Consider the following 14,232-nt stretch of genomic DNA (forward strand, 5'->3'; position numbering starts at 1 on the left):
CGCAGTACAGAGGAAGCAGATGATGATGATGAGGATGATGATGATGACCTCGAGACCGCAGCTGGTACCAATGTTCTCCGTCCTCTCTTCGTCTATCGCCAGCAAGTCGCGTATCGAAAACGTGTCAGAGACGCTCGACGAGGTAGGCGAATATAAGCGGAGGAAGGAAAATCGATTTGGAGATTTCGACAGTTGAAACTGATTGATTATCCTATTTTGGTATTATCGGGAAGATAATACATTCGAGATAGGAGACCTCCATCTAAAGCCTTACTGGTAAAGATCTTTAAAATCTTGAAGAAGGATTGAAAAAGAATCGAGCTTGTGATGAGAAAAAACCTCATGAAACTTAGAGAAAGGATACGCAAAGATCAAAGAAAGATAGATAAATATAAGGGATAAAAAAGGAAATGAAGATATATAGCTTTGCATCAAGATGATTCGATTAAACAAAGTACAAATATTTGTTTTGAAAAATACCAAGCTATGATAATGTGGGTTTTTTATAACGAAATATCCAAAGCTTGTCAGGGACTGAAATAAAGCTTGCCGCTCGTGGATATTTCTGGGTGTATCCGTGAGCGCAGGAGAGTAAGAACTCAAGTTTATAAACAGCGAAGCGGAAGACTCGCGCCAATATGGAAATTTTGGGCGCAAATAAAACTGTTCACATGTCGACGAAGCTTATCGCTGAGATAAATATGTGAGGTATAGACAAAAATACAGAGAATCGGTAACGAAAAAAAAGTTTTTGTGTTGAAGAACGGGTGAACCTTAAAACGGTAGTAAGGGGTATTGAACTCGCACGGTATAATTATGCTAAAAGGTTGTGGACCTCGTTATTTCGACGAAAATTAACCGTGCAAATTAACAAGCGCGGACTAATCTACTGATTCAGGAAGGCCTTTTTTTTTTAACCGAAGCAACAAAAGTGACCGGAGAAATGAGGAAAGCATTTAACTATTTTACGATCATGTATACGATCTCTTTAAAAGATCCTGTAGGTTTAAGTCAGATTAAAGTTAAGTCTACAAGAGAGGGAGTTGATTAAAATAACAAATAGAATAACAGAAGAATTTTAGAGGAAGCGCCAAGTGTATGTATCTCTTTATAATGTAATTAAATAGCGATACTTTAATTGTAAGTCAATTATTAGTGAAAAAAGAAAACGTTAATGATCGAAAGCTGTCTACCAAAGTTGCATTACGCAAACAAGTAAATTAATGATATTGTGAATATTCAAATGTATGTACATATATGAACATTACATTGTGATACGATTTCTTCGAGAAAATGTTACGTGTGCAAATATATGACATTTTATAAATAAATGTAGAAAATTGATTACCTATATGTTTACTTCTTATTCTTGCCATAATTTACAAATAATGCATCATAAGAATTAATTTAATGTATTGATACAATGAGTACATTTTTCATCTCTTAATATAATTACTTGTCGTAGCGTAAACCTGTTATTGATACAATATAAGAAAATTAATAAAATATAGACTTGAGAGTAAAAATGGATCGAATAACAATAATTTATTATTTAATTTTATTAAAATATATTATCATCAGCTTTTACTGGTGAAGAAGTTTCAATTAGAAAACATTATTAAAATCGTTTCAGGCGCAATCTTGTCAAGATAATTAAAAATTACAATTCAGATGTTAATCACAAGTTTAAAATAATTTATTTTACATTACATTTACTGAAATATCAATATATATTTCTCTGTTTCTCTTATCAGGGATAATTTGTCATCACTATTTTTCAAGATCTACTTATAAATCTGGCTATGCATATCTAATTTTCCCTTAAAGAGAAGGGAAAGTACGAAACTCAGAAACTTCCAGATTTATTTTCCCGGAAATACAGGATATCTCCAATAGTTACGATAAGGTTCCCTCCTGTCGTTTGCTCGATATCTTTGATTTGGAAGCTGTCCTCGATAATACGGATACCGATACGGGTATGGTGGTGGATATCTATCTTCGGCTACGTCGAGATCGCTCTCAAGATTCGCACTCCGTTTCGATGAAATGACACTCCTATTCTCGTCATAATTGTTAGGCTCAACATCACCGGAGACGGTCTCGATCGATGCGAGATTCGAGTAATCCGCGTCGCCTTTTCCAGCTTGGCGAGTTAGACGAGCCGGTATTAAACTAGGATCCAATAAGATATCATACGATGACAAACCTACAGATGGATGTTCCTCTTTGTCATCACCTTCTCGATCTCCATTGTGTTTTAAGTGCTGCGTATCCTTGATATAGCTGCTGGAAAAGTCCCCAGTTGAAGTTGTGGATGCCTTATTAAAGTATAATGGATTTTTCGCGTGTTCTCCAACTTGGGTAGTGTTCTTCACGAGATTTTCATCGAGCAAAAGATGCTTAGTATTATTCTGCACATTCTTTTGTTTTAGCAGATCTGCCGGATGATTCTCAACATTTCCCACTTCATGTGCGTTATCCCACAAAGTTTCAATTGTCGTTGACGATCTTGTGGGCATTGATTCTGCCAGGATCGTCGCAAGAGAGCAGAGGCTGATGAAGATGACGCTGAAGCGTTCCATTTGAATCACAGATTTTCCGAATGATACAAAGACTGCAGCTCTCAATTGCCGACTAATAGCTCAAGTAAGTTGAAGCAAGTCTTTTATAGCTCGTTCTTCAAGACTCGCTGCTAAATCACTCGTTAAACACCATCGAGTCTCGATATCGTTAAGAGTGCGCTAACGATAAGTATAATATTTCTTCGTGGTCGGTCAAACATCAGTTGTTGAAATACTCCAACGTTCTCGTTACATTATTTCACAATCGTTTTATAAACTTGTAAAATGCAAGAAATCATATTTAAATAAAATTAATCACATTAAATAAAATAAATGTCCAACTTTCTGTAATTTTTCTCAGTTTTAATCTTTCATTAAAGATATTAAAATGTAAGAAATAAAATATTACTGGCACATATTATATGTTAAGCAAAACAAAAAAAAAGATATTTTATTCAATATGAAAATATATGAAAGATACAGGATTATAATTCGTCAGAAGTAATTATATATCATTGACGATTGTGATCTGTTTCTATGATCTTCATGATGCAGCATCCGCGCGACGAAGTTTACCGCAAGGTTGATACTCACGTTTATTAGCAAAGTAACGATAATTCTTTCAGCACGTCGTATAAAACCAGTACGATCCGTTATACCTTAACAGAGCTGGAAAATCCTTGGTGAAGTAGTCTCGTCGAAGCAACAGAAAGAACATCGCACAGTTTCGTCATCTTGATGAAAAACGACTCATCGGTACGTTCTTAGATCAATCGTTTGAAAAGTCCAATTTTCACATAGCAATTAACACATCGTATATAAATGTATGAAGAATATACGCTACACTTTGCGTCAGAGAGATAATTTCAATACAAAACTTCTATTTTAGAAAGATTATTTATAAAGTTGCAGAAAATATATAAAAAGTATATAATTTACTAAATTATAATTCTGTGATCATTTTCATTATTAATGATAAATTTAAATTGTTATACAATATAATATGATGGCACATAATTTTCTAACGACAAATCAATGTTGTGCATTAATATTTTAGATAGATTAATATTTTTTGAGTAATTAAATTTATTAAATTAAAATCTTAAGAAAGTAAAATATATTATAAACTTTAATCTATTTAAGCTTTCAGCTATAAAGTTTTGCCTTTTAATCGTATTTAAGTTATAGATCAAGACTTAAACAGCTTATATTTAAAAGACTTTATTCATTGCATTTTATAGTTTGAAAGTATCATGTTCTTTGTGACCTTCTTACTATTCGTGGGGGTATTGCACGCGAAACCTATTGAGTATGAAGACATTGCTAATCTGTTACCAACGGAACCTCAGACTACGAACGATACATTGGCCGCTATTGTGCGGGATCCGGTGGTGAAAGATGCTGTGCAAAATACGGTCGGCAATGGATCCTTAGCAGGCTTGGTAGTAAAGAAGAAAGTGTTTGTTGTGCCCGCTACTGAACCTACTAAGGTTTACATTTTATACATATGCTACTTAATTATTATGAATTATGAATATTAATTCAATATTTTTGCGCATCTATTCCACTAAAGAACGATGTTTAAGAATGCAAATAAATACTGCTGTTATTAACGATACTTGTTAATTATTAGTGTGATTATTAGCTTTTATTAACGATAACGAGTCACGTCAAAGCGTGATTAATCATTTATATAACAACAGCTCGGAAATGTCAATTTAGTTATCAAAAAGAATTACGTAATTTCGCTGTTGCAGTATTAATTATTGTTTCATATTATTACGTCAATTCGTTTTTGGTATAGAGATGAATAACTCTAGGAAAATAGAGAAGAAATTTGACTTATATAATATAATCGAATTTATGTCGATATCTGAAGATAGAATCTCTTTAAGGTGGTGTCACAACGCGAACAGATTCTCGTCGTTCCTATGACGCATTTAGAGGATGTACGGAAAAATATAACGGAGGCTGTAAACGCGGCAACTGAGGCAGATGGTTTGGCACTTACAGATGCTCAATCTTTCACCGAAAACAATGAAAATGGATACACAAACTCGGTAAAATTTGCATGTTGATACTTATCATCGTAACATATTTTTTTTAAATATAAAATAAATCTTTCACTGAAAACAATGAAGATGGATACACAAACTCGGTAAAATTTGCATGTTGATACTTATCATCGTAACATATTTTTTTTTAATATAAAATAAATCTTTCACTGAAAATAATGAAGATGGATGGATACACACAAACTAATTTAATTAATTGGTTATTTTCAAAAAGTGTTTGTCTAATATGCATTAGATCTATATCTCAAATAAAACAGAAATTTATTTCAAAATACATTTTCTGTTCTTATTTTAATGTATAGCCTTTGTCACGTAATATACATATTATATGTATAATGAGTTTTCCAAGTTTTGCATTATTTTCATATAAAGAAATAATTTATTTTTATTTACCATGTAACCAACTTAATATTTAATTTTATAACCGACTGGATTGCTAACATGGAAAAATCATCGCTGTGTTCCATGTAATTTACGAAGAAATCATCAAAGAATTGTATAATAATGATTATAATGACCGAACATATGCATCTTCCAGGAAGGCAAAGATATTTCGTCCTATGCATTGCAGAATGATAATTTCTACGAAGCAACCGAGATATCTAAAACTACGCACGAGCCGCTCTTTATCGATAACATACCACAAGAAATTCCATATCTCGTGGCAAACCCGAGACAGGAAATAGTGCCACCGGAAGATCCATCCGCAATATCGGTACCAATCATCGCGTTCCTCGATCCCGCAAAAATTTCTAATGAAAAAATTGACGTGCCAATTGCCGGAGTATTATCAAGACAAGATGGAATGTTGAAGAGTCAACTGGAGAACGGACGTGATGAAATTCAACGGAATGTTCAAAATTACGTCGATGAAAGCTCGTGGAGCGTAGATCTTAATAACTGGCGACTCAATTCGTCTCCTTCGAAGGTAAATCAATTTTTCGCAATATTTAAGACAATATTTTAAGTTTTTTATTTTTTAGGAACTATGAAATTTCGGTTAATCGATGGACAAATGGTATAAACGTAACTGTAAAAGCCATTGTTATTACTGTCTTCAATTATTGTGGTTAAATTAAAATGATATCTTGTATAACATGCTACTAGACGTTAGAAAATAATGCTGCAGAAAATTAAATCTAAAATTAAACTATAATAAAGACGTTAGAATATTTTATAGATAACATTTCGAAATTGCAATAACTTATAATCGTTTACCATCTATTTATTATAACCAATTGGATTAAAAACTTAAGCTATAATAGTTTGCATTTGAAGATATAAAAATAAATATATAGAAGAAGATTAAAAGAGATATTTCTTCATCATAGATGGAAGTATCATCTTCACCTTACGAGCCGACAAAACAGACCAAGTACGCGAACGATATTAATCCTGAAAATTCATTGCCAGTTACAATGTCTCGTGTTGATATTGTAACACCACTCTTTTGGACTTCGGATGCGGATATTAACTATCCCAAAGATCCACGCGACATGGAAGTCGCCGCGGATATTGTCTTCAGACCGCTTTTCAGATATCGACAAGAGGTACAAAGGAGATCTTATAGAAGGCCGGCTTACAGAAGATACAATCGTTACGATTCTTATCCGAGACGTGATCGATATAGACCACGATATTCCGACGATTATTATTAGTTTATTATTATTAGTTTATTATTATTACTGTATAATGGTAGTCAGTGTTCTCATTATTAAATGATTGATAATGTAAGTAAATAATAATCTTGCATAATATTGATAACAGTGTAAAGTTACAAACTACTAAATTTACTGTTTACTGCAATTTTTATCTTTTTAACTCGATTTTCTTAGATCTGTAAAATTTGAATGATAAAATGCGCTAGACTAATGTCTGACAATGAGTTATAAATAAATTATATAATATTAATAATATACCGACATAATTATAATTAAGCAATTATCAAATAAACAGTAAATTAAGTGAAATAAGTTATATTTCAGAAACTAGCTAGTTTTATGCTTTGCCATTTAATTCTTTTCTTCCTTCCAAATATCTTTATGATGAACGATGAAATATTTAAGTGAGCAATCGCATATAATTATCTGTTATAATCGATTTTAATTGACACGCAACTCAGTTATGCGTCATATTCAGAGTTAAACTTGACATTCGCGGAGAATATTATTGGCAGTCCTTCAGATATAAACACGTTTTCTCACATTATACATATGAAATCTTCAGGATAGAAAGTGTGTATATGTTACATGGTCGCGAATTTACCGCTAAAAGCGGAAGTTTTGGAATTAATTTAACATTTACTGGATCGTATATCGAGAAATTTAGAGATCGTTTATCTCCAAAGTGGCATATATAAAGCGCGCAGACATATATTCCAAGGCGGAATATGAAGGAAGTCTGTATACAGAAAATGTGTTCTGCCTTGAAAAATATTCGTGAATGCAGGTTAATATCTTTCAACTATTTTCATAAGAAAAATGAAAACCAGTGTATGTGCTCCTTTCAAAAGTAGCGCCGTATATACATAAAAAGTAGGATATGTATGCATAATTATAATATTTGTGATCGAACTCCAGACTAAAGTAATAATAGATTAATCTATAATCAGCGAAAAATGTTTAACAAAAAATGTTAACTTATTAAACTGCGCTTTCTATGACGAATTACTATTGTTGCAATTAATTTTATAATCAAAATAAAGCATTGCTTTGTAATAATAGCGAGTTGTTATATGTTTCTTTCAATGACATCTTCATCTATAATTATAACAACTTTATTCAATTAGAATTTCATGAATTATTTACATCAACATTTTAAATCTATTTAATATTAAACGCATAACTTTGGAGAAAATGTTTATAATAGAAAGATTCTTTTTTTTGTGTACGATACACATCAGTAAATCCCTTTACATTAGACGACAATAAAACTGCAAATGTTAGTCAAGTGTGCTCTTGTTAAGCGAATCATTTGAACAATTATTGATACTTACTAGGAATACTAGGAATTGACATACTTACTGGGAATACGGTAGAAATTACTGCCGTCTGTAGTAAACGTGTTATTATTAAGACCCTCGGGGCGAAACAGTTAGTCACTCGCTCTTTCATCTAATAATCCATTCATGCGACGCAAGACAGCGGTTGTCTTTTCTTGATTAGCGTAATAAATGCGTTCGTCATACCCCGATAATGACTTTAATTAAAATTTAAACATAAAACATCGTTTGAATATAAAATGTTGATGGTGCAAAGTACAAAACAGACTTGATTATTGTTTATACCCTACAGAAGAAAACGCTCATATAAAATGAAATAATTGCAAATATTTTTTTCAGCCTTTTTTTCAGCCATTTTTTACTAAAGAAATTGTAAGAAGAATTAGAAATGTTGAAAATTGTATAAAATTCAAAACCTAAACTCTTATAAATAATATCAGCATGTAGTTTTTTTTAGATTTTTTCACTGGTTAGTTTTTGAGAATATTTATGAGAAAGTTAAGATTTTTTTTTACGTCACAATAAAAATCTTATTGCGTAATTCTCTATATGTGTATTTTACCACGAAGCACTTGAAGCCAATGTATTAGAAATGTGACATAAAAAAATCTATCTATTTTGTGCTGAGTTTTTATTGTCCTATTTAACTAAATTTCGATTAAATATTTTTGATGTCGATTTATTACTGCGGATATATGCCAAGGTGCAAATTTTAATATTGCAAGAAAACCATGTGTTCATGTCTTTATAATAGAACTATTTTTAAATGAGAAACACTGTCAACATCACTGTAGAAGAGTGGGAAAACCGGTTACATGTGCAACACGTGTGAGTCGTATGTGCAAATGTTTAGCGATCAATGAATAGGTGTTTAACACTAGGTAAATTCACTGTGAACCATCAACGGAATGCCGGATTCTTAGTTTACGTTAGAAATAGTTCCGGTATCCGTATCATCACGAAATGACAAATCAAATTTCGTAATTAATTAAAGAAATCTCTTGAGTTCTCTCTATAACGGTGTTTCATTTTTAAAATAGTACAAAACTTATGAATCTAATTTTTAATATAGTATATTAAATTAAAGTTATTACTTCTATTGTCATGTTTATATTATAATATATAGCCCATTTCATAATTTTTTCATTAAAAAAATCAATCTGAGATATAACATAACATGTTTCTTAGTTGATTATTAATATTAGATTTGCATAAATAAATCTTATAAATCAGAACATCCTGAAACTATTACTTCGCAGAAATAGTCGAAAGTCTGTTCTCCTTTCCCCTTCTTCCGACAACTTTTTTCCATTGAGGGCTTTCACCCATGTTCATCTCGGGTTGCAAAAGGAGCACCATAAATTTTCGAGTCTCTTCACCCATTCGCGCGGTTCGTTTACGAAGGTGACTCACTGCAGTCTCGCAGTGGCGGGATTTTTACCGGGAACAAGACTGCTCTCGCTCTACGAATATGCATATCGCAAACTCCCGTGTGAGACAAACTTAATTGCGTTCTTCGAGATCGCAGACGGCTTACGTATATAACCGATGCGCGGTCGATCTTTCCCCTCAAACGCAACCTAAGAGTCCGAGTAAGAACTGGAAAGCAAGCCGCAATCAGAACATTCGCGATAGGAAGAAAGGAAGCACTGGTGTACGATGAGATTGACATTAACGGTAAGAAACAAGGATAACATAATTTATCTAACATTAATCTAATTTTCCAAACTCTATCTTCATCAGTATTTTTCTTCTTTGATTGGACATTATTCAGAATATTTTTCATATAATGCATCAGATTGTAATTATTGATGTAATAATACTTACCAATAATAAAAAAAAAATTATTGTTACACTACGTAATAACTTTTTTCTCGCTTTTTTATTTTTTTCTTTACCGCTTAACTTTACATAGTTTACATAATATAATTTAATACAAATTATTATGTTAAAAGATAAAATCAAACTATAATAAAAAATAATAGTAAAAATATAATAAAGATATATATATATATACTTATATATATATATACTTATAAAGTTAACAGCCAATTTTGCAAAACTATTCTTAAAAAAATAACTATTATTTAAAGATATAACTGTGTAATGCTGTATTTGCTACCAAGAATGCAATAGATTTGTCTAATTAGATCAATCATTGTAATTATATAATAATCAGATAAAATAAAAATATGATAATAAAATGACAAATAATATTAATTTTGATATCTTTCGACAATGTCTCCTTTTGGTTTTACTGCTTTTATTAATTATACATCTTAAATTATTATTTTTTATTAAAGCTTTATTTTAATTTTCTCTTTGCTTGCGTAAAGTTTTTAAATGGTTTCTTTATTCGCTTTGGTTGATAACAACGAGAGAAGTGTCATATCATAAAATATCTTCGTCAATCATCGTTAAAAGTGAAAGCCGTAAAAATGAATGAAATTCCATTTTATTATCTTTCTTAACAGATAGTAAAACACAGAACAAACAGGAAAATCATTAAATCTCGTCAAGTGATTTTCTGTGAGCTCGTGGAAATGATATTTTTTATTCCGACTGTATAAATGGCATTGGAGCAATTCGCTTAAGGAAACACGTAATCTTCCGCGTTTTTATTAAGGCATGATTAAAACTGTCATGCGGTAGGCCACAAAAGATAACATTTATATGTCGTTCTCTCGAGGGCAGAGATTATGCCCTCGAGAGAATTTAAAAAGACCTAATTGTTTTTTTACCTTAACATATAATAAATATGTATACATTTATTGATATCAACACTTTCTATCTGTTCTCTTTTTCCAATTAAAATAGAAAGGCATTTTTACTCGTACAATATTGTAATCTCTGTTCAAAAATAAGAACACTGTCAAAATTAACATTCTCACAAATAGTTAATAGCAAATTACATAAATATTACTATTAATTAATTTTTTCAGCTCTTTTTGTTGGCTGTCTCGCTGAATTGGAGCAGCGCGCGAGCTCGACAGCGCACAAATAACGTTATATTAAATTCCACCGATCGATCAATCGATCAACTAGATTACACGCAATCACGCAAATCTCCAGATGACGAGAGGTACATCAAGCGGGTACAAATCCACAATCAAATTGGATTGGACGGTAAAGTGCGAGGGATCCATTCGGATTCCGATGAGGAGGATAAACCGGGCATTCACGCGTACGGTCTTCCGAAAAAACATCTACAAGATAACGGTATAATCGAAAGATTGCAACTTGGAAATGATCACATTGATGAGACCTCGAAAAGTGGTCGATTGGTAAATATTGTCTTTAATTAATTAGCATAATATATTTCTGCATACGAGATTCAAATTTTTTAAATCTTTCATCTTATTATTTCATTAGTATTTAAAATATAGATTTATAACAGAATATAAGACACATATTATATTAAAAAGTTATGTTAAGTTTAATAAATAATAATAGTTAAAAAGAAAATCTAAGTTAATAATTTCTATAATTGTGCTATCATATTATATTTCATTAATTACAATTACATTGTCGGTTCAAGTCATTAAGTAAATTATGTTTAAAAAACTTATAAAACAATTTATTATATATATATATATTATATGTATATAATAGTTCAAAACACACATGCTGAAAGCTGTATTTTTTGTAGGTGGAAGCTTATGGAATACCGAAGAATAAGGTGGCGACCAATGGCTTTATAGAAAGACTGCCATTGTCAAGCACAGATCGTCAATCAGCTAAGTTAGGATCAGAAAACGAAAGTGTTAGAATAAGAAGGTCTGTTCGTACGGGATCTGAGAATAAGGTCGAAGAGAAGGTTGCTAGCGAGGCGGAAGATATGGAAACACAAGATACCAAGGTTTTCAGACCGCTCTTCGTCTACAGACAACAAGTAGCTGCCAGAGAACGACAAAAGCATGCGAGGAACGTAGTACATAGAAATCACCGGCATGCGACACATCAACCTTGTTATCATCGACAAGTAACTTACTGATTTTATCGAGGAAGAACGTGAATATCGATATATTCTTCATTCTGTAGAAGCTAAACTAATTAGATTTAGACTAATAAATTAGCAAATTCTCATTTCTTGATAACAAATTTGTAAAGAAGGTCCTAAAAATGTCTTTAAAAATCTCACTCTTTTAGATTTACTTAAAGAATTTTTATAAACTTTTTTGATTATTAATATTTATTAATATTTAATATTTTAAAGTCAAATTTTATTTTCAAAAAATGTTTTTATTTTACTCCATCTTTGAACTGTTTTAAAACATCTAGATTTCTCATTTTATGTATTATTGAGTCTTTGTATCATCGACTATGCTTAAATAATTACATTTAACTATCAATGTAGTAATGCTTGTTGCACATCACTAGAGTAATAAGATATGGCCTAAATATTTGAAACGATAAATTTGACAAGTAATATTTCGCATTTATGCATTATAGGCTGAAACCATGACCTTATTCTTTATGCACGATGCCAAAAAGTATTTTAATTTTAGATAATAATATTCTGATTTGTGTTTGTAGACTTACGCATTAAATGTTATTGCTGAATTTAGAGCGCTATTAAATAAATAAATTTTGTACATCACACAGGCATTTTCTTATTTACGGAGTTAATTCTCTTTTATATAACTTCAAATATTATCCAATTTTTGAAGAAGGCATATAAAGACCGAAACACAGACTTTTGCATAACGCATAATGCATAAGCATAAGAAAATTGATTGGTCCATATACATTTGCATATAAGAAAATTGACGAATCCATTATTTTTTTATGCTTATGCTTATGCATTATGCATTATGCAAAAGTCTATGCTCCCCCCCGTTTAAGAGATTGAATTGTTGCCGCTTTTCCGCGACTGATTCTCTCTTTTGGCTCAATTCGTACTGCGAGAGTAACTGTCAGCGCGAGAATTATAATTTTAACAACTCATAAACGACAGGTTGATTGATTTTATTCAAGTTATCTTGATGAGTGATGTCAAATAAATGTAAAAACATTAAATTTGATACATGTTATTAAAAATGTATAATAGTTGAGAATAAATGGCGCTTTGTAGTGTCTATAGTTAATGTTAAATTCTATCAACTATATGAGTTTGTAACGTACTGTACAGTGTATTATCTGTCAGAAATTTCGTAGCAATAATTCCATTAGCGTCGCAATCGAATTGACAATGTTCTTTCTTTTTCTTGCTAATAAATCTGCAAGATAAGAGCACGAATAAATACGAAGCAATAGGCTCCGTTTATGGAAAATTTTGTAAGCAAAACGAATAATATATGGGGAACAAGCAACAGAGAATGTTTTATAATTTTTAAGTATCTTAATTGGCAGTGACGGTTCAACGTTTTTTTATGGTATGCTATGCGTGATCATACAATGCGCAAAGAAATTTAAAAATAAAAATTACACAATTTAAAGTAAAGATTATGAGGAATAAAAGAAGCACACGTGCAAATAAATTTGAAACATTTACAAGTTACGTGAACGAACGAATTACGTGCCTTAACAAAAAACGGAATTGTATTCGTGGACGCACATTTGAGCTTGTTAACTCGCACTCTCGACGTTCATACGCATTTTGAAGCAATCTTTCTCTCGTTCGCGATCGTGACAGCAAAGCGAGGAACGCCAAACGCGCGATCGTTCTCTTCAATCACTTAATTGATTATTAATTCCGGCGCTTAACGAGAGGTTCAAAGCTATTCACTGACGCGTCTTCCCGCGCGATTCACTTATTCGGAGTAGAAATCGAAACTGAGAGGCGAAACGGAGACGCGATATCCGAGGTTATATCTCACGCGCCAGGCGGGACAACGATTCTATTAAGATTCGGATGTATCGCGCTTCGAAACATTTATTTCTCATGCACAATAATTCACTCACCGATCACGGCGTACTGCACGGAGACCCGTCAAATCACAGCCGGGAGGGTTGATACGTACGGCGCCGGCGGCGTTCAGTCCAGCACGACGTTCGGCGTTCATTTCATCCAGCGACGGCATCCCACTCGTGTTGCACTCGACACAAGAAGGAACGGAATATTCGGCGTACATTCAGCTTGCAACACACTCCGTAACCGGATATCTTTTCGTTCAAGAGAGAGAAATTACACGAGCGACAACGTCTCGCACCTCGCACCCCTCGCACCGTCGCGTCGTTCAACGTGTCACGTAGTAACTAGTAACCGTAGTAGTTGCGTTGCGCGCGCCACTGTTACCGCACAGTCGGATGAGACGTCGAGCGTGACTGGCTCGCGAGTCGAGCCCCCGGATCCGGCCAATCACGGTCCGCCGCTCCAAGCCGCCGGCGCGGCGGCATACCAGACACACCATACGACGGCGTACGTACTAGGCGCGACCATTGAACTTGAGAGCAGCGTATCTTCGAAGTCAGCGTGCGATCGATCGTTCTTGTCGGCGTGCGGCCTTGCCGCTTGTTTTCTTCGACGCACGGAATACCTGCGGAAATCATTCGATTATTCTCCCGATAAATTTCGTAACAGAGTTGTGAATAAGTGTCCGTGCTCCGCGCGTGCCCGGTCGCCCGCGCCGTGCTCCGTGCTGTGATGGATGCT

General features: G+C 33.0%; 4 protein-coding genes across 5 annotated transcripts in view; 2 read left to right on the forward strand and 2 right to left on the reverse strand.

The window, feature by feature from the left end:
- The window catches only part of LOC139811310 (uncharacterized), a 54,151-nt gene extending 40,588 nt beyond the window's left edge, over positions 1-13,563 (reverse strand). The window contains exon 1 of the mRNA XM_071775514.1: positions 13,542-13,563. The gene's annotated coding sequence lies outside the window, so the exon portion shown is untranslated. The remainder of the gene's footprint in view (positions 1-13,541) is intronic.
- On the reverse strand, positions 1,675-2,582 carry LOC139811338 (uncharacterized). The gene has a single exon (XM_071775581.1). The coding sequence runs from the start codon at positions 2,580-2,582 to the stop codon at positions 1,863-1,865; it is 720 nt and encodes a 239-aa protein (XP_071631682.1). The 3' UTR covers positions 1,675-1,862.
- Positions 2,513-7,355, forward strand: LOC139811311 (uncharacterized). 2 transcript variants are annotated; one of them, XM_071775515.1, is made up of 6 exons: positions 2,513-2,646; positions 3,188-3,317; positions 3,803-4,051; positions 4,457-4,621; positions 5,175-5,564; positions 5,968-7,352. In XM_071775515.1, the coding sequence occupies exons 2-6, from the start codon at positions 3,300-3,302 to the stop codon at positions 6,292-6,294; spliced, it is 1,149 nt and encodes a 382-aa protein (XP_071631616.1). In that variant the 5' UTR covers positions 2,513-2,646; positions 3,188-3,299; the 3' UTR covers positions 6,295-7,352. The 2 variants fall into 2 exon arrangements, with proteins under 2 accessions (XP_071631616.1, XP_071631617.1); XM_071775516.1 differs by lacking the exon at positions 2,513-2,646 and having other exon boundaries at positions 2,991-3,317; positions 5,208-5,564; positions 5,968-7,355.
- Positions 9,155-12,237, forward strand: LOC139811520 (uncharacterized). Its single transcript, XM_071775788.1, has 3 exons — positions 9,155-9,314; positions 10,580-10,921; positions 11,287-12,237. Exons 1-3 carry the CDS (start codon positions 9,297-9,299, stop codon positions 11,629-11,631), a joined length of 705 nt encoding a protein of 234 aa, XP_071631889.1. The 5' UTR covers positions 9,155-9,296; the 3' UTR covers positions 11,632-12,237.
- Positions 13,564-14,232: the final 669 nt, after the last annotated feature.

Source organism: Temnothorax longispinosus, chromosome 4 (genome assembly GCF_030848805.1).
Source record: "Temnothorax longispinosus isolate EJ_2023e chromosome 4, Tlon_JGU_v1, whole genome shotgun sequence".
In the NCBI taxonomy this organism is placed as follows: domain Eukaryota; kingdom Metazoa; phylum Arthropoda; class Insecta; order Hymenoptera; family Formicidae; genus Temnothorax; species Temnothorax longispinosus.

Excerpts from the sequence above, each read along its gene's own strand:
- LOC139811338 (XM_071775581.1), bottom strand. The coding sequence starts at position 2,582 with ATGGAACGCTTCAGCGTCATCTTCATCAGCCTCTGCTCTCTTGCGACG.
- LOC139811311 (XM_071775515.1), top strand. Across the intron at positions 4,052-4,456 it reads CCGCTACTGAACCTACTAAG|GTGGTGTCACAACGCGAACA; the intron begins GTTTACATTTTA and ends AATCTCTTTAAG. Across the intron at positions 5,565-5,967 it reads TCAATTCGTCTCCTTCGAAG|ATGGAAGTATCATCTTCACC; the intron begins GTAAATCAATTT and ends TCTTCATCATAG.
- LOC139811520 (XM_071775788.1), top strand. Across the intron at positions 10,922-11,286 it reads CCTCGAAAAGTGGTCGATTG|GTGGAAGCTTATGGAATACC; the intron begins GTAAATATTGTC and ends TATTTTTTGTAG.